Source organism: Silurus aristotelis, assembly GCF_946808225.1.
Source record: "Silurus aristotelis genome assembly, chromosome: 19".
Classification (NCBI taxonomy): Eukaryota; Metazoa; Chordata; class Actinopteri; order Siluriformes; family Siluridae; genus Silurus; species Silurus aristotelis.
The window spans coordinates 15,657,534-15,682,596 of NC_139592.1; the positions used below are offsets into that span (position 1 = coordinate 15,657,534).

At 37.2% G+C, this 25,063-nt stretch overlaps 4 protein-coding genes across 6 annotated transcripts in view; 3 read left to right on the plus strand and 1 right to left on the minus strand.

Annotated features, from left to right (window-relative positions):
• The window catches only part of LOC310715074 (uncharacterized protein), a 46,207-nt gene extending 43,591 nt beyond the window's left edge, over positions 1-2,616 (plus strand). For 2 of the 3 annotated variants that reach the window (XM_083521257.1, XM_083521256.1), the window contains exon 7: positions 1,737-2,278. In XM_083521257.1, coding sequence (XP_083377383.1) covers positions 1,737-2,144 — 408 coding nt within the window. In that variant the 3' untranslated portion in view covers positions 2,145-2,278. Of the gene's footprint in view, positions 1-1,736 lie in introns of all 3 variants that reach the window. The other variant, XM_083521258.1, reaches the window with a different exon arrangement.
• Positions 1-25,063, minus strand: part of LOC310715085 (uncharacterized protein) — a 401,686-nt gene that overhangs the window by 360,928 nt on the left and 15,695 nt on the right. The window lies entirely within an intron of this gene.
• Positions 1-25,063, plus strand: part of gss (glutathione synthetase) — a 152,043-nt gene that overhangs the window by 25,898 nt on the left and 101,082 nt on the right. The window lies entirely within an intron of this gene.
• The window catches only part of slc2a4rg (SLC2A4 regulator), a 64,146-nt gene continuing 48,545 nt past the window's right edge, over positions 9,463-25,063 (plus strand). The window contains exons 1-2 of the mRNA XM_083521222.1: positions 9,463-10,037; positions 19,395-19,606. Coding sequence (XP_083377348.1) covers positions 9,741-10,037; positions 19,395-19,606 — 509 coding nt within the window. The 5' untranslated portion in view covers positions 9,463-9,740. The remainder of the gene's footprint in view (positions 10,038-19,394; positions 19,607-25,063) is intronic.

The following is a 25,063-nucleotide window of genomic DNA, read 5'->3' on the forward strand; positions in this document are numbered from 1 at the left end:
TTAACAGCATTAACTTTTTCAGCAATTAGAGCTACGGTAGATCGTCTGTTGGATGGACCAGCCTTTGCTCCACACGAGCATCAATGTGTCTTAGCCACCCATGACCCTGTTGCCAGTTCACCACTGTTACGTCCTTGGACCACTTATGTTGTTAGATACTGACCACTGCAGACTGGGAACAGCCCACAAGAGCTGCAGATTTGGAGATGCTCTGACCCAGACGTCTAGGCATCACAACATGGCCCTTGTCAAACTCGCTCAAATCCTTACGCCTTGCCCATTTTTCTTGCTTCTAACACATCAACTTTAAGGGGAAAATGTTTACTTGCTGCCGAATATATCCTACACACTAACAGGTGCCAGAGATAATCAGTATATTCACTTTACCAGCCATAATGTTATAATGTCATAATGTTATGTCTGATCTGTGCATACTATTTTTTTTTATTATTGGGGCTGTAGACTGACATCAGTGCAATAGAAGGATCATGTTGCAGAACATTTTAATACATGGTCAATACACATGCTTCAGAGCTTTTTGAGTTACAATGTAGGTATTTGGTCAGAGAATCAGCTATTCAAGCATCCAATTGTTATCTACTTAAATTTTTGGGCCACCGTATGAGGGGTCATCAGTAGTAGTAAACCGATATAGGATTTTTAATTGCCGATTTTGAGTAAGCAATCTAGCGGATACCAATATGGGGCCAAAATAATACATGTAATCACAGTAAGTGGGAGACATGCAGAAAATTGGTGAAACTAAATAAACATTTGTTGTGCATAATATTAATAACATTCTATTTGGTACTTTTTTCAAATGAACCAAGAACAAATGCACATTTGAGGAAGAGCCAGCCGTAAGATTTTTTTTTTGGTGAGGGAAACTCAGGGTTTTTTATTTTTTTAATTAATTTGTATCAAAGGGAACAATGACCATTGATATGGCATTTTATAAGGTCATAAGGTTACTGTTTCACTTTGTGGTACAAGATAGTATTCCAAAGGTAAAACACCCCCCTGGCTATTATCTGGAGTTCATAGAAGATCTTCCTTGTACTGACAAAAAAGGCCATTATGGTCACTGTGACTAAATTAAATTCCTTAATATACATTTTATTTACACATCTACATGCCATTTGAATTAAAGTGGCAAACATTCCTCATACACAAGATCCTTTTTAATATTAGCATCTCTCCATTTATGTGTGCATGTGTCTATCTTTCTACAGCTAACCCAATTTGAGATGCGTGTCCTCTCTGGTCAGCTATTGTGGTAAAAGTTTAACAGGATTATCTGGCGGTTAGATAACACTGTAGCCAGTCCCAGAAGATAAGACTGTTTACATTGGCACTACCTCTCAGTGTTAAAGTGGGTCATAATTTTGCTGTATGCAAGCACATTGTTTAAGCACGCATTCCCCTGCAAACTCAAAGCAAACACACATACACGCAAACCACAGTACATGTTTAGACAGGTCTAGAGGGGATTGAGCGAATACCTAATTACGCAAACAATTTTATTAATGAAAAGATGTACACTTCCTCTGCTATCATTCTATTTATGATAATGAAATGTCCTCTTTGTTTCAAAATTACAGAAATCATTTTCGAAAAAAAATATTATTTCCTTCCTTGTGCACAAGCACTTTGCTTCACAGGATGATTTTAACATATCTTTGACAAAATTCTGACAGAATTTTGGGTTTCTTAGCCTGTGCTTTCTCTCTCACCAGATCACTGAAACATACTCCACCATCTGTAAACCTTTGAAGAAGAAACTTGTGAGGTCAACACAGCAGATCAGTGAGGAAATAGAATGTGGAGAAGAGAGTTCGATGGGACCAATTTCATTGCCATCAGAGGAGCACTGCTATGAGCCAGTGAGAGCCACTTGGTCTAAAGTGCTTGATTCGGACCCGCCCTATGCCACCATTAATCCCATGCAGAAAAGAGAGATGCTGTGCAGCAGTACAGTGAAGCCAAACATGTCTTGTGGGCCTATGCAGGGACCAGAAAAGACCATGAACTGCGAGAATTTTTATGAGAGCATTGGAGATGTGAAGCACAGCACCAACACCAGCAGCAGCACAACTATCTTCACCTTTAATGATGGCATGGAGATGTATATCACAGGGCTGTAGATAAGCAAAGCATCAAATCTTTCTTTTCTGAAATGGGCTAATGAACAGGCTCATCAAGAACTCACCAGATCTTTTTTTTTACCATTAGTCATCTTTATTCACTCTTTTGCACCAATTTAGAAATTTTATTAAATTTAAATTTAAAATTTTTTAATTAAATTTAGAATTGAATTTATTTTATTTCTAAAGAGTATTAGTGTTGTATGCACATTTTTAGATGATATAGATTGATGTATATGTATCTACTGGGGTTTTCTACAGACCTAAAAGTTATAAAGGTAATAAAAAATACAGTTATCCCTCGATTTATCACGGTTCGAAACTCGCGGTCGGACTTAATCGCGATTCTCAATTTGGCACAGAACTAAATTGTTTCATTAATGGTCCCGAATTCAGTTCATCATAAGAAATGAGTAGCACTACAAGAAACCTAGGTTTGCGCTTATTTATTGGTTGTAGTATCCTCTGACATCCTCTGAAAAAAAAAAAAAAAAAAAGGTGGAGTTAAAGACATATGTCAACAGATTTAGTTAATAAAAATAAAGAATGCAGTAACGTGTATCTTTGACTCTGCCCCTTTTTTGATGTCATAAGAATCCTCGACCAATAAACAAGCAGAGAAACAATGCATAGGCTATGCTACAGTACTATACTGTACTACAGTACTCTATAAATGTGATATTTCTACGAATTTACACAAAATTCATCACGCTATATTCCTGCAAATGTTTTTGCTATGTGTTTAAAGAGTGTGGGAGGATGATTTATGGATTAAAAATGAAAGCATTTTTGGGGTGGCGTCCATTTATCACGGAAATCCGGTTTCACGATCGGTTTTGGCACGTAACAACCGCGATAGACGGGGAAGACTGTATTATAGCGGTGGTCATGGTGGTGGTGGTGGTGGGGTGTTCATTTTTTGATGGGGTTATCATAGTTTTTTTTTTTAAAGGTTACTAGTTTTTAAGTTTTATTTTTTTTTATAAATTTTTTTTATATAGTATCGTTTTAGTATCGTTTTAGTTTTTATTATACAATATGGTAAAATACTTAATATTTTTTACAACCAAAATTCTAAAAAGGTTTAGATGCAGTGTAAAATTTAACTAAAAACAGAATGCAATGATTTGCAAAACTCATAACCCCATATTTTATTCACAACAGAACATAGAGAACATTAATGTTCAAACTGGAGAAATTATGTTTAAGTGGGGAAAAAATAAGGTAACTTTGAATTTGATGGCCACAACACGTTACAAAAAGGTTGGGAAGGGGGAAACAAAAGGCTAGAAAAATAGGGGTGACTAAAAAGAAACATTTTGCAACTAATTAGGTTAACTGGCAACAGATCCGTATCATGATTGGGTATAAAAATCTTAGAAAGACAGAGTCTCTTTAAGAAGTTAAAGAAGATATTTAGATTATAACTGTTCAGTGTTCCCAGATGTATACAGGATCGTAAACAGTAGTAAACATGGCCCAGTCCCAACCAAATGAAGTTATTAATTTTTTCCTTACTATTTCCTTATTGCACATTTTCTAAACCTTTGATATGTTTTCTATGTTTTCTACTGTGAATATGAATAAAATATGGGTTTATAAGATTGCATTAATTTCATTGTTTTAATTAAAATTTTACACAGGGTTTCAATGTTTTTGGACTTGGGGCTGTATTTTGCAACGTAAAATACATGATTTGTTAATATCAAGCTATCAAAATCATTGAATGCATGAATGCATAATTAAGCTGTTTAGACATTTATTATAGCCACCATATTAATTGGGAGGAATTAAACATTGAAAATGTTTTTTTTTTTTTATTTCAATGTTTAATTTCTTCCCATTTTATATGTTTTATATATACATTGGTGTGAAAAAAACCTGAATTATTGTCACACATGTTTGTCACACTTTAATGTTTTAGATCATCAAACTAATTTAAATATTAGTAAAAGATAACACAAGTGAACACAACATGCAGTTTTTAAATGAAGGTTTTTATTATTGAGGGAAAACAAAATCCAAAACTACATGCCCTTGTGTAAAAAAGTGTTTGCCCGCTGTTAAAACTGTGGTTTATCACACCTGAGTTCAATTTCTTTAGCCACACCCAGGCCTGATTACTGCCACACCTGTTCGCAATCAAGAAATCTCTTAAATAGGACCTGCCCGACAAAGTGAAGTAGACCAAAATATCCTTAAAAGCTAGACATCATGCCGAGATCCAAAGAAATTCGAAAACAAATGAGAAAGAAAGTAAATGAGATCTATCAGTGTGAAATAGGTTATAAAGCCATTTCTAAAGCTTTGGGACTCCAGCGAACCACAGTGAGAGCCATTATTCACACATGGCAAAAACATGGAACCGTGGAGAACCTTCCCAGGAGTGGCCGGCTGACCAAAATTACCCCAAGAGCACAGCGATGACTCATCCAAGAGATCACAAAAGACCCCACAACAACATCCAAAGAATTGCAGGTTTCACTTGCCTCAGTGAAGGTCAGTGTTCATGACTCCGAAAAACGACCAAAAATGGTCTTCATGGCAGAGTTCCAAAACGAAAACCGCTGCTGAGCAAAAAGAACATAAAGGCTCATCTCAGTTTTGCCAGAAAACATCTTGATCCCAAGACTTTTTGGAAAATACTCTGTGGACTGACGAGACAAAAGTTGAACTTTTTAGAAGGTGTGTGTCCCATTACGTCTGGCATAAAAGTAACACCGTATTTCAGAAAAAGAACATTATACCAACTGTAAAATATGGTGGTGGTAGTGTGATGGTCTGGGGCTGTTTTGCTGCTTCAGGACCTGAAAGACTTGCTGTGATAAATGGAACCATGAATTCTGCTGTTTACCGAAAAATCCTGAAGGAGAATTTTCTGTCCATCTGTTTGTGACCCCAAGCTGAAGCGAACTTGGGTTCTGCAGTAGGACAATGATCCAAAACACACCAGCAAATCCACCGCTGAATGACTGAAGAAAAGCAAAATGAAGACTTTGGAGTGGCCTAGTCAAAGTCCTGACCTGAATCCTATTGATTCTGTGGCATTAACCTTAAAAAGGCGGTTCATGCTCGGCAAACACTTTTTCACACCACTGTGTATATACAGTGGGTACGGAAAGTATTCAGACCCCCTTACATTTTTCACTCTTTGTTATATTGCAGCCATTTGCTAAAATCATTTAAGTTCATTCTTCTTCCTCATGAATGTACACACAGCTCCCCATACTGACAGAAAAACACAGAATTGTTGACATTGTTGCAGATTTATTAAAAAAGAAAAACTGAAATATCACATGGTCCTAAGTATTCAGACCCTTTGCTGTGACACTCATATATTTAACTCAGGTGCTTTCCATTTCTTCTGATCATCCTTGAGATGGTTCTACACCTTCATTTGAGTCCAGCTGTGTTTGATTATACTGATTGGACTTGATTAGGAAAGCCACACACCTGTCTATATAAGACCTTCCATATCACAATGCATGTCAGAGCAAATGAGAATCATGAGGTCAAAGGAACTGCCTGAAGAGCTCAGAGACAGAATTGTGGCAAGGCACAGATCTGGCCAAGGTTACAAAAAGATTTCTGCTGCACTTAAGGTTCCTAAGAGCACAGTGGCCTCCATAATCCTCAAATGAAGACGTTTGGGACGACCAGAACCCTTCCTAGAGCTGGCCGTCCGGCTAAACTGAGCTATCGGGGGAGAAGAGCCTTGGTGAGAGAGGTAAAGAAGAACCCAAAGATCACTGTGGCTAAGCTCCAGAGATGCAGTCAGGAGATGGGAGAAAGTTGTAGAAAGTCAACCATCACTGCAGCCCTCCACCAGTCAGGGCTTTATGGCAGAGTGGCCCGACGGAAGCCTCTCCTCAGTGTAAGACACATGAAAGCCCGCATGGAGTTTGCTAAAAAACACCTGAAGGACTCCAAGATGGTGAGAAATAAGATTCTCTGGTCTGATGAGACCAAAATATAACTTTTTGGCCTTAATTCTAAGCGGTATGTGTGGAGAAAACCAGGCACTGCTCATCACCTGTCCAATACAGTCCCAACAGTAAAGCATGGTGGTGGCAGCATCATGCTGTGGGGGTGTTTTTCAGCTGCAGGGACAGGACGACTGGTTGCAATCGAGGGAAAGATGAATGCGGCCAAGTACAGGGATATCCTGGACAAAAACCTTTTCCAGAGTGCTCTGGACCTCAGACTGGGCCGAAGGTTTACCTTCCAACAAGACAATGACCCTAAGCACACAGCTAAAATAATGAAGGAGTGGCTTCACAACAACTACGTGACTGTTCTTGAATGGCCCAGCCAGAGCCCTGACTTAAACCCAATTGAGCATCTCTGGAGAGACCTAAAAATGGCTGTCCACCAACGTTTACCATCCAACCTGACAGAACTGGAGAGGACCTGCAAGGAGGAATGGCAGAGGATCCCCAAATCCAGGTGTGAAAGACTTGTTGCATCTTTCCCAAAAAGACTCCTGGCTGTATTAGATCAAAAGGGGGCTTCTACTAAATACTGAGCAAAGGGTCTAAATACTTAGGACCATGTGATATTTCAGTTTTTCTTTTTTAATAAATCTGCAACAATTCAACAATTCTGTGTTTTTCTGTCAGTATGGGGTGCTGTGTGTACATTCATGAGGAAGAAGAATGAACCTAAATGATTTTAGCAAATGGCTGCAATATAACAAAGAGTGAAAAATTTAAGGGGGTCTGAATACTTTCCGTACCCACTATATATATATATATATATATATATATATATATATATATATATATATATATATATATATATATATAAAATGTGTACACACACACATATGTAGGAACTATACATTTAAATTAAAAAAAGTCTGTCTTATACTGTATAGTATACGGGTCAACATTTAAAATATAAAAACCTAGGCTCTATTTTGTAATATTTTATTTATATTTCATCTTGTATTTCTGGTCATTATAATTGCAGTTTAGTTTGAATTTATATAAAAAAATAAATTTTTTATTATGGTTTACTTCTATTTTCCTAAAACTGATGTTTTTCATGATAGTTTGTGTGTTAACTATAATAACCTTTGCATAGAGCTGAAGTCTGTAAGTGCTAAGTATCTTGCAGCTTCCACTTTTTGTTTGGTGCCAATCTGGAAATGTACAACATGTGGGTACTGGCCTAAACACGGAATATGGTAAATCTAGCACCAGCCCTGGTCACTGTTAACAGTCTTTGAGGAGAAAGACTCCTGCTGTAGTCTTTCTGCATGTTAGCATGGCACATCTGAGACATAATTTAGGATTTAGAATTGGGTCTTGGAGGTAAAACACTGTGTTAATAAACTTTGAAATAATTCATAAATATATTTAAAAAAATTTGGCTAAGTGAAAATTCTAAGTGAGAATCCTTCAGTTCTAAACTTCAGTGCTGTGTGCAAAACTTTTAAAATTCTTGTCTTATAAAATAGTACAGGATCACTTTAGTGCACCTGAATGTTAAAATAGAGTTTAGTATTAACTTTTGAAAAAACTTTAAAAACTGTATGAAAAATAATTGTACTCCTTTTTATATTATAATGTATTAATTTGTTAATGTTTTGTAATAAAGTTGCATCTTAAAGCAATATGTACAATAATTGTAAAATGTTTGTATGGTGTAGGGCTGAAACGATTCCTTAAATAACAAAAAATAAAAAATAAAAAGTCATTGAGGCAAATAATTAGTTTAGTCCATTTAACTACACACAGAGCACTGTGTTTCCAACAGACCTTTATTACTGACGCACCACCCGCTAAACTTTGGAGCGCTCTGGACAGGTAAACACAGAAGACTAAATTTTCTTTCGGCTCCTCCCGTTAGGGGTCGCCACAGCAGATCCTCCGCATGTTTGATTTGGCACATGCTTTTACGCTGGATGCCCTTCCTAACACAACCCTCCCAAATTTATCCGGGCTTGGGACCGGCACTGAAAGGGGCTGGGGTTGGTTCCCTGACCAGGGATCGAACCCGGGCCACAGCGGTGAGAGCACCGCATCCTAACCACTAGACCACCAGGTAAACACAGAAGACCGCAGAATGAAAAACAGTAAAAAAAAAAAAAAACACATTAAAAAAAAAAAAAAAAAAAGGTTTGCTCAATTCTGAGGGTTTTATAGCAAACCGGGCAGCGTCACTCCCTCTGTAGAGCCAGAGAGTTTTACACTTTAAACAATCGATAGAATCGCATGGTATCAAACTGAGCCTCCTGGAGGGAACTCTGTCTAACAATGTGCCTTGTGCGTTTCCTTTTTTTTTGGAGTACTCTGATATGTATTTAAATATTTTTATTTATGATTTATTTAGCTATTTGTATTCGCATGTTGATGTAACATGACAATTCAAATGCACTAAATGGGTTTAGTTTTCACAAATAACTGTCTAACTGAACCAACCCCAGATCACAACACCTTCCACACAGTTGACAATAGGCATGTTGGTTACATCACCTAATCTGCCTTTTTTCTTACCCTGATTTGCCCATAACCCTGGAACAAGGTAAATCTGGACTCATCAGACATGACCTTTTTTTCCCCCATTGCTCCAAAGTCTAATCTTTATGCCCCCTAGCAATTTGAAACCTCACTGATAAGTGTTATTTCAAGGCTTTCTTAAGGTTACACATTGGTTACACAGCTTAAGTTTCTATCACAGTTATCTTAACGTTACATAGCTGTTTAGTCGCAGTTTGCATGTTCTGCATTTAAGCGTCTATCCCTAAAACAGTGCACCTCAACAATGATGGAATTATAACGATTGGACATTTTGCCACCCAGATGAGGATGCCAGGGATAAACTTAAATTTAAGGAACAAACTTACAGGCACTTAACTTATAAATTCCAACTTCATAACACGTAGAGCTGTTTTGGGACAATACCTGTTGTTAAAAACACTATACAATTAAAGCTGAATAGAATTGAAAAAATTTTTTAAAAAAGAACATTAATTCGAAAAGCTTGTTGTATTATTTATTCTTGCACCTTCCGTGCATTAATACATTACTTTTACTATGACATTGTGTGCATAAATGTGCTGGAAATAAGCTTTTATAAATCATATTTATATAATGATATAATATAAAATTATAATATATAATTCAAGCTTTTGTTCGCAACAGAGGGATTGTGTCAATGCTTGTTCTCTCCCAACAGTCGGCACCGGCCGGCAAACAGAGAGACACACCCCCCGGCCCTCGCCGAAATGAAGAAGACTGACAGTTTCCGAATCGTCCAATCAGCGACGGCTGTTCAGTGGCCGCGTGCCAAAATAGATTATTTATCTACGTCAAAAGCCAATTGGAATCAACAGGAGGCGGGCCGATGTGAAAACTCGCCCGGCTGCATGCGCAGCGGAAAGTGGGCGTGGCGTTGGTCCGAGCAGGGAGAGAAGCAAAACAATAATTTCAGCGATTCCCTTTAAACGGCTAAAATTTGGATTGCTTTCGACTAATCGTGCAGTTTTAGGGTTTCAGTCGAAAGTCTTTGGTAGTCAGGACCCGCACTCTTTTTTAAATGCATCTTACCTTGTTAGGGTGTAAAATCTATTGACATCTTATTCTTCGTTAGATGTACTTGGCCTGTTTGAAAATGACTTCGAAGCGCCTCCTCGATAAGAACCCAGCCGGTGTGAGAGGGACCTGCGCCGGTACCCTCTTGTATGGGGGAAACTACTTTACTAAATACAGTGAGCATTTTCCAACAAAAACATTCGGATTTGTAGCAAAAAAGAAATCACTCGTGACATTAAACGGGTTTGATAGCGAAATAGTGGATACGTGCTCCCCTCACGAGCCTATCAAAGAACCCTGTCCTAATGTTAACCAGTTGGCTACAGGTCGAGAGAAGCACTACACCAAAAAAAAGGTGAGTAATATTATGCAGCTTAATGCGATACACTGAAACATGCCCGGCTGTTGCTGTAGGGTCGTGCACGTATTTGTTATACAGAAAACCTTACAAAAAACATCAACATTTCTCATTGAATTCACAATATTGTCACAAAGTACTAAAAATGTCAGCGTTTGTTTGTCAAAAATGACATGTTTATAATTATTCCTCTTTCTAAAGCACAGTTGCAGGTGATATGCGTTTGTTTTAAGATGGCGACTTATACTTGTTCAAAGTTTAAGGAGAGGAAAAGAGGGCCGGACAGCCACTCCCCTCCCCCATGCTCAACTCAATGCCGGAATCTTCTGCTTGCACACGTATAACTGAAAGGCAAAATTATACATTTGTGTTAACAGATTTGAAACTAAGCAGCGAATAAATCATTGCCTGCGTGTTTAACTTTTTGATTTAAAAGTTACTTTGCCGTCTCAAGTTTGTTTGCTGTTTGGTTTTGTACAGTAGCTTCTGTAAGCGTCACGCCCCCTCAGACCGAATGCGGCTTCTTGTCTTGCCCTCTATAACCGCCAGGGGCGCTGCGAATCGGCTTTTTATCCTACTGTAAAAACGCTCACGCATGACAAAACCTACCAACCTACCAAGTCATAAAATTACGTATGATGTGGTATTTACAAAAAATAATTATCATTTACATTTGCCGCATTTAGCAGATGCCCTTGTCCAGGGCGACATACAAAAGTGTTTTAAGTCTCTAGCAAATAAATAAATCTACACTGTTATGCTAGATTACAAACCTAAAATAAATCAGTCTAAAACTCTTTATTATAAATAAAAAAAATAAAAATAAAATCTTGAAAAGTGTTAGTGTTTCAGGAAGAGCTAGTTCTTCACCCGTTGCTTGAAGATAGCCAGGGACTCAGATGTTCAGACATCTAGGGTAAGTTCATTGCAGAATGGTTCCAGAACAGAGAAGAGCCTTGAGCCTGGTGGTACCAGTCGAGCAGTGCTGAAGGATCTCAGACAGTGTGGTGCAGTGCGAGGTGTGATGAGGTCTCCGAGGTGAGATGGTGCTGGTCCATTTATGGCCTTGTATTCAAGCACCAGTGTTTTAAATCTGATACGTGCAGCTCCTTCCACTGGAAGCCAGTGGAGGGAGCAGTGGGGTGGTGTGGGAGAACTTGGGTAGGTTGAACACAAGTCGTGCAGCTACGTTTTGGATCATTTGCAGTGGACGAATAGCGTTCAGAGGAAGACCTGCCAGCAGAGAGTTGCACTAGTACAGTCTGGAAATGACCATAGACTGAAGAAGCACCTGGGCAGCCTGTGTGGACAGAAATGGTCGAATCCTTCTGATGTTGTAGGGAAGGAGTCAACAGGAATGAGCCACATTAGCAACATGTGAGGAGAAGGACAGTTGATTGTCTATAGTTACCCCAAGGTTGCGAGCTGTGGTTGAAGGGGAGAGAAGAGAGTCATGAAGAGTTATTCTGAGATCCTGACCCGGAGATGAATCACCTAGGATGACCAGCATTTCAGGTTTGCTGGGGTTGCGTTTTAGTTGATGAGCAGTCATTCACAAAGATATGTCTGCCAAGCATGCTGAGATCCGAGCGGAAAGCTGTGGTATCTGAGGTGAGGGAAAGAAATGACGAGTTGAGTGTCATCAGCACATCTGTGGTAAGAAAACCTGTGTGAGGGCATAACTCATACAATCCCATCCACAGGGTGTTTCTGAAATGGGCTCCCTATAACAATGCATTTCTGTCATACATTCGTTATTCCTTGTGCTCAAAGTTGTACTTAAAATGTAGACATTTTAAAGTTTATAGTGGCTGCTTGTTAAGTACATGTGGGATAGTTACCCAGCATGAGTGAATTTGTTCAAAGGCGAAACTCTTTCTGTAAAGTGTAAAAAAAAAAAAAAAAAAAAAAAACAACAGCATTTGAGTATGCAAGGTGAAGGAATTCGGGTAAATTAACATTTGTATTGTATTTTGCAGATGGCAAGTTGACAAACATGCTTAAAAAAATCAATATAAAATATTATACAACATTGTTTTAAAAACAGATATATTGTTTATTTGCATAGATATAATTGTAATAATATAATTTTTTATAATAATTAAATTATATATTCTTAAATTAAATATAAAACCATTGAAAACAAGCATTTGAATGTAGTAAAGCTGCAGTAAATCACGCTTGAAGTTAACTATTGTAGTAGACAAATGCTAAAAAAAAAAAAAGGGGATGCAGCATGCTAACTTAAAAAAAAATTAAAAGCCTAATCAACTAATCTATAACGGATAATAAGCAGATCCCCCAGCTTTGACTATAGTTCCAGTAATTTTAATATTTTTATATAACTGCATTGCATATATGGGAGTTATGTTACAAAATAAGTGGTAGCTCCAGCCGTTAAGGTGCTAGGTTACTGATCGGAAGATCAGGGATTCAAGCCCCGGTATGGCCAAGCTGCCACTCTTGGGTCCTTGAGCAAGGCCCTTAACCCTCTATGCTCCAGGGGCGCCGTATAATGGCCGACCCTGCACTCTGACCCCAGCTTCTAAGCAAGCTGGGATATGCAAAGAACAAATTTCACTGTGCTGTAATGTATATGTGACAAATAAATGCTATTCTATTCTTCTTCTTCTATTCTATAAAGAACACATAATTTGGACTAGAAGAGTCGAGAGTTAAACTACTCAATATAGTTTCCTGTACATAACCTACAGAGATTCTGGATGTTTTGCTAAGTCGCGTACGGTAAAAAAATGAACGAATCACTGTTTGAGACTACTCGTTCTTCTAAATCACATTAAAGACTCATTCAAAATAAACAAATTGCTCATGAATGACCAATCACTGGGAATCAGTCTCCATAGATTTTTCTAAAGCTATCTTCTGTTTTTTTCTGCTGCTGTGAGGTCCTTTGTACCTGCTAGGTTCATTTTCCTAGTAAGTAGTGCTAGTTTCATTATCTTTAATTGCTTGCAGTACATTCTTCTCTTATGGTGCCATTTTTTATGAGGATTCACACTAATCACCCCTTGGTGATTTTTATTATTAAGGCTGATAATGACCAGAAGATGAACTGGCATGTTAAATTCTGTCTCAATAGCAGGCTAAATAGTGCTGATTGGACTTGCATGCAATGCTGACTGTTTCTAAAATAACTTTGACAGCCACTCTCATTGACCTGGCAATGACCTGAGTGGGATTGAAATGTGATGTGCAGCATCGAATATGCTCTTTTGCACAGCATTGGTTGTGAGTTTACTAGGCTATTTTTTTAAAGAGGCTTTGCTCAGATGACTCACCTACACAGGCTGTAGCTTTGTCTCACATTCTTAAACTTGTTTGGCAGATAACAAGCAGGTCAGCCTGTTGATTTTTTATGTTGTTAGTGGTCTCAGGAGATGATCTTGATCTGATCTCGCCTTGCATGTGGTATGCACTACTAATAAAATTATAATAAACAATTTAATCTTGATCTTAGTGTAAGAGAGGAGATGAACATGTTTCAAGAAGTGGGAAACCAGTGGCTACTCTGGTTTCCTATTTGTTGATTTTCCTTGGTGACAAACCCTTGAGAAAGAGCGTGCAGTTTTCAACAACAAACTAACAGGGGTTTACAGAGTAGCTATGCTATCTTTTAATCTAATTAAATTAAAATTTAATTAAATTAAAATTTAATCTGATCATTTTGTGACAATATAGACTCCAAGTTTTATTTGCTAATAGCTTTGTACAGATGAAGGTTTTAACTTTGCTTTAGTTTTAATGTAATGTCTATAATGTATAGATGGCCTCGGCTTCTTTAATGGCAAGAGACATCATGATACTGTTACCTTCATAATCCATCCAACCTTGCTAATATTAAGATGTTCATCTTAAAGGTGAACAAAGAGAAGTGCCCTTAATTCTGAAGCAGGTCACACAATTCATCCCTGTGAGGCTACATTTAATGATAATGCACACACAAGTGTCATCTTAATATTTGGATATAAACATTATTGCACTCACCAATTCAGTACAACCATTTAACCAGGCTACATTCTATGTGCTCTACTTGTTTATACTGAAGGATTCTAGGATTGCTGCTTGCAGCTACAAGCAGTAGTAATTAGAGGTTGACTGATTGTTCAGTCGGGCGATTAATCGGGTTGATTTCTTTTTTTTGTTGTTGCCATTTTTAAATTAATCGCCATCAGACTATTGTGCTGCAAATTACGCAGGTGCATCTGACACACCAAACCGTACGTGTAGGTCTGCGATTGTGTAAGAAAACTTAACTTTCCCATACAAGCATGTGGCAGTAGTCTGAATTCCTCATCCGAACAGGGAAACCAGAAGAGCTAGAACTGTAAATATATAAAGCAAGCAGCGTTTACACCTTCCGCAATCACTACTAATGGAATTGTGTAGCGTTTGTGTAACTGATCATGTCTGCTCAGTTACAAAGACAAGAGCAAGAATGACAAAAAGCGTGTTTCGTTTGTTTGTGAATAGCCACTCAGAGTTCTCTTTCTCACTGACAAACTCTGCCACGGATTTGTGATGCAGAATCAGCCGAAAAACAGTTGATGACGTCCAGCTAGAGCCTAAAAAAACTGTAGCTGACCGTCCACTTGGTCTATACCGGAATATATAAGGCTTTAAAATCTAGCCTTATATATTTTATCGGTTAGATATTCTGCTGCCTTTTTGAAACTGTATTGTTAGCTATCCTTCAGCCAACTATAGTTTAGGCTACAGGTAGGCACAGGTACAAAATTTAATCAACACAGGTACTAATTTAAGCAAATTTCTGTCTAATTTTTTTCTCCATAAAAGTGTTAGATTTTATGAAATGAAGGAAGAAAAAAAAGAAAATCAGCCAAAAAAATCGCCATCATATATAGGCCATCGGCTGTTCTGATTTCTAAATATCGGCAGCAGCCAGAGAAAAACCCATATCGGTCGAACTCTAGTAGTTATCTTGGACTTGCTGGAACTGAATGACATTCAGAAATGGTTTATGTGCACAAAGCTGGTTTGCCAAATACCACAGGCAGGGATTTGTCTTTGTTTAAATGAGGAGTGCTCAACTCTAGCTTGGCCCTTTGGAACCAAACATGCAACCAATCCAGAAAACACCCCTGAATGATGAGCAGCAAATATTTGTTGCTTATAACCAGTGATTTATAATAAATGGGGCACTCTTTTATTTCCCATAATTCCCCAAGAGCTAGGCATTTACATCTTGTTTTAGAGTCCCTCAATTATGAGTCTATGCAAGATGCTGAAGTAGGTCATCCAAAAAATATAATTAATAATTTTGTGTGTGTACATTTTATAAAAAACAGAGTACTGTGTCAAAGTTTTATGCAGGTGTGATGTAAAATGCTGTAAAGTAAGAATGCTTTAAAAAAAAAAAAAAAAAAAAAAGTTTTAATAGATTTTTTTTATTATCACTTAACATAATGGAAAGTAAATGAACAGAAGTAAAATCCAAATAAAATCAATACTTGTGACCAATTCTTTTTGCTGTTTGTGGTAAAACAGAGAAAAAGTCATACAGCAATTATGTGTGGCTTAATATCAGCCAAGGCATCAAGGCAAATGAGGAAGACATATTGTTTGATCCAGATGACATCAAAAGCAGACAGTTAGATTCTGCTGTCAAAGAAGGAGATTTTTTCCAGTAAATAATATTTAAGAATGCACCCTAAAAAAAAAACAAAGGTTTGTAAAGGTTTTAATCATAAACAAAAAACAATCGTGGCATATAAACTTAAAAAATGCATTTTCAATACCTCCATAATAATAAAAATGATGGGCCATGTCTAAAATGGTGTGTTCCTGTTACTGCCTATGGGATGCATTCTGGCAGTGTGTGGCAGTACCATTAAATTGCAGAATTATTTGTAGCAGCTCTTCCAGGAAATGCTGACTACTGTGTCCTTCTGGGGAAGACTGTATGTCAAGTAGACATGGGATTTATATGCTAAACTATTTTAAAACTCTCCAGGTGAAGACAAACCCAAGGAGTGTGTATTAGAAGAGTTTTTTAGTAGGGCTGCAGCTATCGATCGTTTTAGTATTATACCGATTATTCCATAGATTGATTATTCAATGGAATATTTGGTAAAATACTCGATTTCTAATCGGATAAAAAGTACTTTTTCCTTTATTAAAGAGCAATACAAGAAAAATTAAGACTGGTCTTTTTTATTTTTATTGCAGAAATTACATATTTGTGAAGGATAAAGCCATTTAATGCCTTTAATTGCTATATATTACATCAAAATGCAAAATACAAATATTTAAATTCTTTGGTCTGAATCATCTCCTCACCCCTCACTCTTTTGTCCCTGCTTTTCCATTTTTCATTCTGCAGCATCATCTGTGTTTAAAATCTTTTTGCCTAATTCCGACTTTATTTCTCGCAATTCCAATGTATTTCTTGTAAACATCCAACATTTCTGGTGCATCCACTGGTAACCATGTTGTCAGACTGAAGTTTGAAGCTGTTGGTGTGTAAACGAGGCTCCTCTGCTTTATCTGCCTTGTTCTGTCTCCTCCAGAGCTTATTGTTAGTCATAGTTCTCTCCAGGGATCGGAGGCTTAGTTTGATACCATGCGATTCTATTTTATTTTTTATTTTTAATATGTAAAGCTTTCTGGCACCACTTATCATTCTTCTTCCTCCAAACACGTTTAGTGGAATTATGACCCAAAAGTTCTATTTTGGTCTCATCTGACCACATGACTTTCTTCCATGACTCCTCTGGATCATCCAAATGGTCATTGGCAAACTTAAGACGTGCCTGGACATGTGCTGGTTTAAGCAGGGGAACCTTCCGTGCCATGCATGATTTCAAACCATGACGTCTTAGTGTATTAGTCAAGTCAAGTCAAGTTTATTTGTATAGCGCTTTTCACAACAGACATTGTCTCAAAGCAGCTTTACAGAAAACAACAGTGAAGGTGAATGGTGTGCGTTTGTCCCTGATGAGCAAGCCGTGGCGACAGTGGCAAGGAAAAACTCCCTTAGATGATATGAGGAAGAAACCTTGAGAGGAACCAGACTCAAAGGGGAACCCATCCTCATATGGGTGACATCAAGAGTTTGGTCATAAATCTTTCAACAATACAGAACAATTTGTGATCATCATAGATCCAGCATCAGCTTCTCCATGCCAGGGCCTTTAAACACTCGGCATCTACTTCTCCATGATCATCCATAGGTCCATAATCTTCACGAGGTGGGACGTGACTGGAGCTGGCCAAACCTCAGGATGCCTCGGGATGGGGAGAGAAAGAGAAGCAGTGGAGAGGAATTAGCGTATCTGCTGTTCATGATATTAACAGCACAAGTTGATAATGTGCATGTGATCATATATTCTGGAGCACAAGGTTGTGATGTGATGTGTGTGATGTGTGTTATGTGTAGGCTTTGCTAAAAAGATATGTTTTTAATCTACACTTAAACTGGGAGAGTGTATCTGAACCCCGAACACTGTCAGGAAGACTATTCCAGAGTTTAGGAGCTAAATGTGAAAATGCTCTACCGCCTTTAGTGGACTTTGCTATTCTAGGAACTACTAGAAGCCCAGAGTTTTGAGATCTCAGGGAGCGTGACGGATTGTAGCGTGTTAAAAGACTGGATAGATACATGGGAGCCAAACCATTTAGTGCTTTATAAGTGAGTAGCAGTAGTTTGTAGTCTATTCGAAACTTAATAGGAAGCCAATGTAGGGACGATAAGATTGGGGTTATATGATCGTATTTTCTTGACCTAGTAAGAACTCTTGCTGCCGCATTCTGAACTAACTGAAGCTTGTTTATTAATGATGCAGGACATCCACCTAGTAATGCATTACAGTAGTCTATTCTAGAGGTCATAAACGCATGGACGAGCTTCTCTGCATCAGATATAGATAAGATATTTCTTAGCTTAGAAATATTTCTAAAGTGAAAGAAGGCTGTTTTTGTAACTTGATTGATGTGATTTTTAAAAGATAAGTTGCTGTCTAAAATAACTCCCAGGTCTTTTACCGTTGAACTAGTAGTTACAGAACAACCGTCTAAATGCAGGCTGAGATGCTGGAGCTTCTGTGTACTATTTTTTGGGCCGATGAGCAAAATCTCAGTTTTATCAGAATTTAATAGCAAAAAGTTATGGGTCATCCAATCTCTTATTTCTTCAACACACTCAGTTATGCGAGCTAATTGAGCTGTATCGCCTGGTTTGGATGAAATATATAGCTGGGTATCATCAGCATAACAATGGAAGCTAATTCCATGCCTTCTAATAATATTTCCTAATGGAAGCATGTATATTGTGAAAAGCAGGGGTCCAAGAACTGACCCTTGTGGCACGCCATAATTTACTAGCATTAGTACTAGTATTACCAACAGTAACCTTGGAAACGGTGGTCCCAGCTCTTTTCAGGTCATTGACCAGCTCCTCCCGTGTAGTTTTGGGCTGATTTCTCACCTTCCTTAGGATCATTGAGACCCCACAAGGTGAGATCTTGCATGGAGCCCCAGTCCGAGGGAGATTGACAGTCATGTTCAGCTTCTTCCATTTTCTAATGATTGCTTCAACAGTGGACCTTTTTTTACCAAGCTGCTTGGCAATTTCCCCGTAGCCCTTTCCAGCCTTGTGGAGGTGTACAATTTTGTCTCTAGTGTCTTTGGACAGCTCTTTGGTCTTGGCCATGTTAGTAGTTGGATTCTTACTGATTGTATGGGGTGGACAGGTGTCTTTATGCAGCTAACAACCTTGAACAGGTGCATCTAATTGAGAATAATAAATGTAGTGGAGGTGGACATTTTAAAGGCAGACTAACAGGTCTTTGAGGGTCAGAATTCTAGCAGATAGACAGGTGTTCAAATACTTATTTGCAGCTGTATCATACAAATAAATAGTTTAAAAATCATATATTGTGATTTCTGGATTATTTTTTTCAGATTATGTCTCTCACCGTGGACATGCACCTACGATGACAATTTTAGACCCCTCCATGATTTCTAAGTGGGAGAACTTGCAAAATAGCAGAGTGTTCAAATACTTATTTTCCTCACTGTATGTATGTATGTGTGTATGTATTAGGGGTGTATGTATTCGGTACAGGGCTTTCAGTTTGGTGCACATGTGTACCGAATGCAATCAGTCACCTTACGGACACATTAAGTAGCAGTTTGTTTAGTCTAATTTTTGTGTATGTTTTCAAGTTTAATAATAATATATATTATTATATAGTGTATATATATATATTATATATGCATTGTTACTCTAAATAAAATGTGATGTGTAAATTCCATACGACTCATGTCTGACATAGATCTTAAACTAATGTGACTGCTTTATCATATTTGTTTTAGACTACCTATGCAACTGAGGAGGACGAGAGGGACATTGGGCCAGCAGAAGTCCTAAAGTGCAGCAGTTTTCATCGTTTTATCCTAAACAGGCCAAGACAAGAGGACCACACGCAAGCAGAGTCCATCATTTCATTGAGAGGCATGCTGCCACTGCGTGTTACAAATATTTCTGCAGAGCTCTCTACATCTTCTCACATCCCTGTCCCTAGCAGGTGAGGTTTTTATAAACAGTGCTATTCCACATTAACACAGTGGCATAATTTAAAGAAATCCTGCTATACTGCTATGCATAATGTATATATAGCGGTGATCAGTATGTTTTATCTGGCAGTAGTTCTTTTAACCCTAAATGACACAGTTTGTAGCTTCTCATTTAAACAGCCACTTTGGACGACGTATCTAATGGTAGTGGAAAAGATGTTCATGTTACTGTGTTTCATAAAGTACAAATTTATTGGCCTGCATTAAGCAAACAAAACATCTAGGATGATCGCTGAAAACACTAGAATTGGGTTATTAACTGTCAACTTTGTGGTGAATTCAAATATAATTAAATCAACCGCATATGTTTACAAGGCTATAATGAGTAATTAACACATTTAACATGAACATGAATTTTAACTACTTTACAAGCAAGTGTGGAAAATGAAATGTGTTTAGAAATATATTTTTCATCCTACACAGCTGATTGTATATCATTTATTATTAGTATTACCATATTCCGTGATGATAGTCCCGTGATTCATCAGGCTCACATTTTTACAGAAGGGTTACATCATCTCTAGCACACTTCATCTCTCACAGAAGCATCAATAATAACCTCGTAAAATAACCATGGGGTATTCTGTGCAATCTGGTTTTCCTGTGAATTTGAAAGTAAGGCAGTGCAAATTCTACAGTAAAGAAAACAGTAAATTAAAAAAGGTTCATGATGCTTCAAGCAACAAAGAGTCCCCAAGTGCTGACTTTGAAGGCCTTATGTCAGATAAATTTGACCCTGGCAACACCTAATTTGATGGCTAAAATCTGACTGGATAGAAATTCCCACGTATACAGACACATGGGGAGAACAACTCTGAACTGAAGAGAATAGACTTTTTGTTTAATACATATTCATGGACAAAATGTGTACAACTATATAAAACAGTAAAGATGGTATGACCATTTATAGAAAATAATCTAGGATAGGCTGTGAATTTACAACCACGTACAGTTTGTATATACAGTAATCCCCCGTTTATCGCGGTGGTTACGTTCCAAAACTGCCCACGATAAACGGACACCACCCTAAAAATGCTTTTTTTATTAATTGTTTAAGCTGTTAAAATATCATACTCCCACACACTTTAAACGCACAGAAAACATTTGCAAGAATATAGCGAGATGCATTTTGTGTAAATTCTTAGAAATACAGTACACTGTATCACATGTACTGTACAGTATACAGTTCTGTAGAAGCGTAGCCTATGCATACTTTCTCTGCTTATTTATTGTTCGAAGTGTCCTATGTAAAAAAGTGGCTGAGGTAAAGATCCACGTCACCGCATTCTTTACTTTCTGTACTGTAGTGTATTAACATTTTACTTCATTTTATAATTAATAATTATATTTTCATTAATGAATTTAATTATTTCAACATAGAACTCCATAAAAACAATTCCCTATAAGTTTTTTGGTCTATGGTGCTATCTGCAAGAGAGACTGGGAAAATCAGTGAAACAAATTAGTTATGTGGCAAATGCAATTCCAAAATAAACCGGGGCGCAAGATTCGAACAGTGTAAGTATTTATTCAGTAGCTAGCCAGTCAGCAATTCAGATATGCTAAATGTAAGCCAACTATTGTAAGCCAACTATTTCATTAAAAATTTATGAATTTAGCTAACCAGTTTTCTGTTATTATTCAGAAGTACAGTACTGGTCAAAGTTTGGAAACTTTAAAAATAAAAAGATTACTATTTTTAATGTTTTTAAAAATGTTATGCTTATCAAGCCTGCATTTATTTGATTTAAAATACAGAACAAAACAGTAATTTTCTGGAAAAAAAAACAATTATATATATATTGTTCTACTTACAATTAAATCAAAGTAAAATATGTAATTTTTTAAATCTGAATTAGTTTGCATGCATGTAAGCTGTGTTCAGAAAGTCCCCCTGCAGTGGCCAGAGGCGGTAGCGAAGCACGTTTTTTTTTTAAAGCTGGCGGATTTAGTGCGTGGAAAATTTCCAGCAGCTTTACCGGAGACAAGAATACCACATCGTGATACTGTGCGATATTCAGTAAATAAATACAAGTGAGAATAATTATATAAAAATAAAATAGTTTTTTTTCTACCTGGTCACTGCAGAGGGACTTTTTGAACAGAACTGTATTTGTATTTTAATATTATATGGCTATTAAATGCACTGAATAGGTTTAGTTTTCACTAAACGCAATACATTTGGCGTAATCAATAATTAATGCCTTAATAACAAGTTAACGCAAGTTCATTTTAACAGCACTAATTTTATTAATGTGTGATTAATGCAGTGTGCATTTCTGTTTGGAAATTTTTATTTTAAATAAATAAATCCGCCACAGCGGATCATCCATCTCCATACCCACCTGTCCACTACATCTGCCTCTTTCAAACCAACTACCTGCATGTTTTCCCTCACCACATCCATAAACCTTCTCTTTGGTCTTCCTTTTTTTCCTCCTTCCAGGTGGCTCCATCCTCAGCATTCTTCTACTGATATACCCCATGTCCCTCCTCTGCACATGTCCAAACCATCTCAATCTCGCCTCCCTCACCTTGTCTCCAAAAAGTCTTACATGCGCTGTTCCTCTAATAAACAAATTTCTAATCCTGTTCATCCTCGTCACTCTTAACAAATACCTCAACATCTTCAGCTCTGCTACCTCCACCTCCACCTCCTGTCTTTTAATTAATACCACTGTCTCTAAACCATAGAACATCGCAGGTCTCACAACAGTCCTATAAACATTCCCTTTCACTCTTGCAGATACTCTTCTATCACAAATCACTCATGCCACTCCTCTCCACCCACTCCACCCTGCCTGCTTAATTGCCGGAAACACAGTTGGAATTGCGAGAAAAGAAGTCAGAATTTAAACTTTTTTTTTTTTATGTGGCGGAAGCAGGCTTCCATATGAATTTTTCCCTCGCCTTTTGCTGTTTTCTTCCCGTTCCTCCATTTTTCTTTCTGCAGTGTCTTCTGTGTTTACCTGTCCAGAGCACTCCAGAGTTTAGTGGGTGGTCTGTGGGAAACAGTGTTCCTTCATGCAAAAAATTGCAAAATGTTAAGTTTACCAAGAAATCATTAGTTAGGTAATTAGCAGAGATTTTTTAAACACTGTAGACCTCTCTTTCTGGTTCCATTAAATACTGTAGACCTAGAAAAAAAGCTGTATACTTGATTATCCTTGTTTCTTGCTTTTCATCAAACAGTACACTTGAGCAAATGAAGAGCAAATAGTCACATGAAGTCTCAGCGGTAAATTTGTTCAATCTGACCTGTTGTTAAAACCTGAAAAAAACTAAATATTTTGCCATTCTAATATTGGCCCATTCTGTTTTGCCATGAAGTTAGCTTCAGATGCTGACATGGCATTAAAATTAATGCTACTACTACTACTTATTTGACAATACACAATTCGTGTAAATATTGTATTTAAAAACAGTCAAAAGTTTAATCGCTGCTATTTAGCTTACATTTATTTTTTCACCGTTTCACCATTTAAACCTGAGTGTTGTGCACCTTTTGATGCCATGCGGGTGTGCCATTGACTCAAAATGTAATTTCCAATTTAACATTTGGCATTTCTCGTTTTGTTCTAAAGATTTATAATGTAAATTGAAATTAAATGTAAAGAATATATAGTACCAGTCAAAAGTTTGGACACCCCTTCTCCTGTGTTTTTTCTTAATTTGTCTTTTTTTTCATTGAACATTAATACAACTTGAACAACTTTTTTATATTTTAGATTGTCCAACATAGCTACATTTAGTTTTAATGAAAACTTGACAAACTCCTGGAATTCTCACATGAGATTCACAAGGAAGTCACCTGAAAAGGTTTTCAGTTCACAGGTGTGCATTAGACCATTTTATTGTGCATTAGACCATCAGCTGTCTTTTGCAGATAAAAAACAAGTACAGAGTCAATAGCCATATTCATGTTACTATAACTAATGTATGCATCAATATTATGGCAAGTTATGTGTTGAGTTATGAGTTATGTAAAGTTATGAGTTATGTAAAGAGAAAAGAAAGATTTCTTTAAGAAATGAAGGTCAATCAATCAAAAAAAAACCTTTAAAAACTTTAAATGTATCTTCAAGTGCACTTCTACTTTTAAAAAAGCTCTAAAGTTCCCTTTGTGAAGCATGGTGGAGAAAGTATGATGGTGTGGGGGTGCTTTGCTGGTAAACTTATTTTTGATTTATCCAAAATTGAGGGCAGACTTGGCAACCAGCAGTACCACAGTGGCAGAGATGTGCCACCCCATCTGGTTTGCACATAGTGGGAACATAATTTGTTTTCCAACAGGACAATAACCCCAAACACACACCTAGGTTATGTAAAAGGTATTTGTTCAAAAAGTTCTCCCTTTTTCTAAGGGTGTTATGGCACACTCGGGTTTTAAGGCATGGTTCGGTTTAATTTCGGTACGGTTAGGGGTAAGAAATGCAATGCTTGTCCTTTTTTTTTATTAATGTTGTTTATTATTATTATTATTATTATTATTATTATTATTATTAACATTTCTGAACTTCAACAGTTTTTTTATAAAATGCATGCTGGGTTTAAATTAAAAATAAAATTTAACAAATCAAATTCATGCAATACAATAAAAAACAACAACAAAATTTATATATATATATATATATATATATATATATATATATATATATATATATATATATATATATATATATATAAAAAATTTGAGAGAGAGAGAGAGAGAGAGAGAGAGAGAGAGAGAGAGAGAGAGAGTGTAGATGTTATGAGGAAGAAACCTTGAGAGGAACCAGACTCAAAAAGGGAACCCATCCTCATTTGGGTGATAACAAGTGTGTGATTATAAATCTTAAATGAATACTAAACACCAGAGGGTGAAAACTAACATGAGCACCGGAATGTAAGATAATGAGTAATGTCCGTTCTACAGTCTTATACAGTCAGTTGAGTTTATGGAACCATGAGCTACTGAGCAACTCATAAAATAGCTCAACATTTGCGATCATCATAGATCCAACACCAGCTTCTCCATGCCAGAGCCTATAAACATTAAAGAGGCCCAATGTCCAAACTCCACTAGAAGTGGAATCCAAATGGCGCTGGTACGTCTCTAGATGGTTCAGGATGTTTGCAGGGTCCGCATCTACTTCTTTAAAGGTCCATGATCTTCATGAGGTTGAAAACGACTCAAGCTGGCGCAACCTCAGGATGCCTCGGGATGGGTAGAGAAAGAGAAGCAGTGGAGAGGAATTAGCGTATCTGCTGTTCATAATAATAATCACAAGTTGATAATGTGCATTTGATCAGATGTATTGTGTATGATGTATGATCATATGTGTTATGTGTAGGTCATGCTAAACAAAATGGGAGCCAAACAATTTAGGGTTTTGTAGGTAAGTAGCAATAGTTTGTAGTCGATAAAA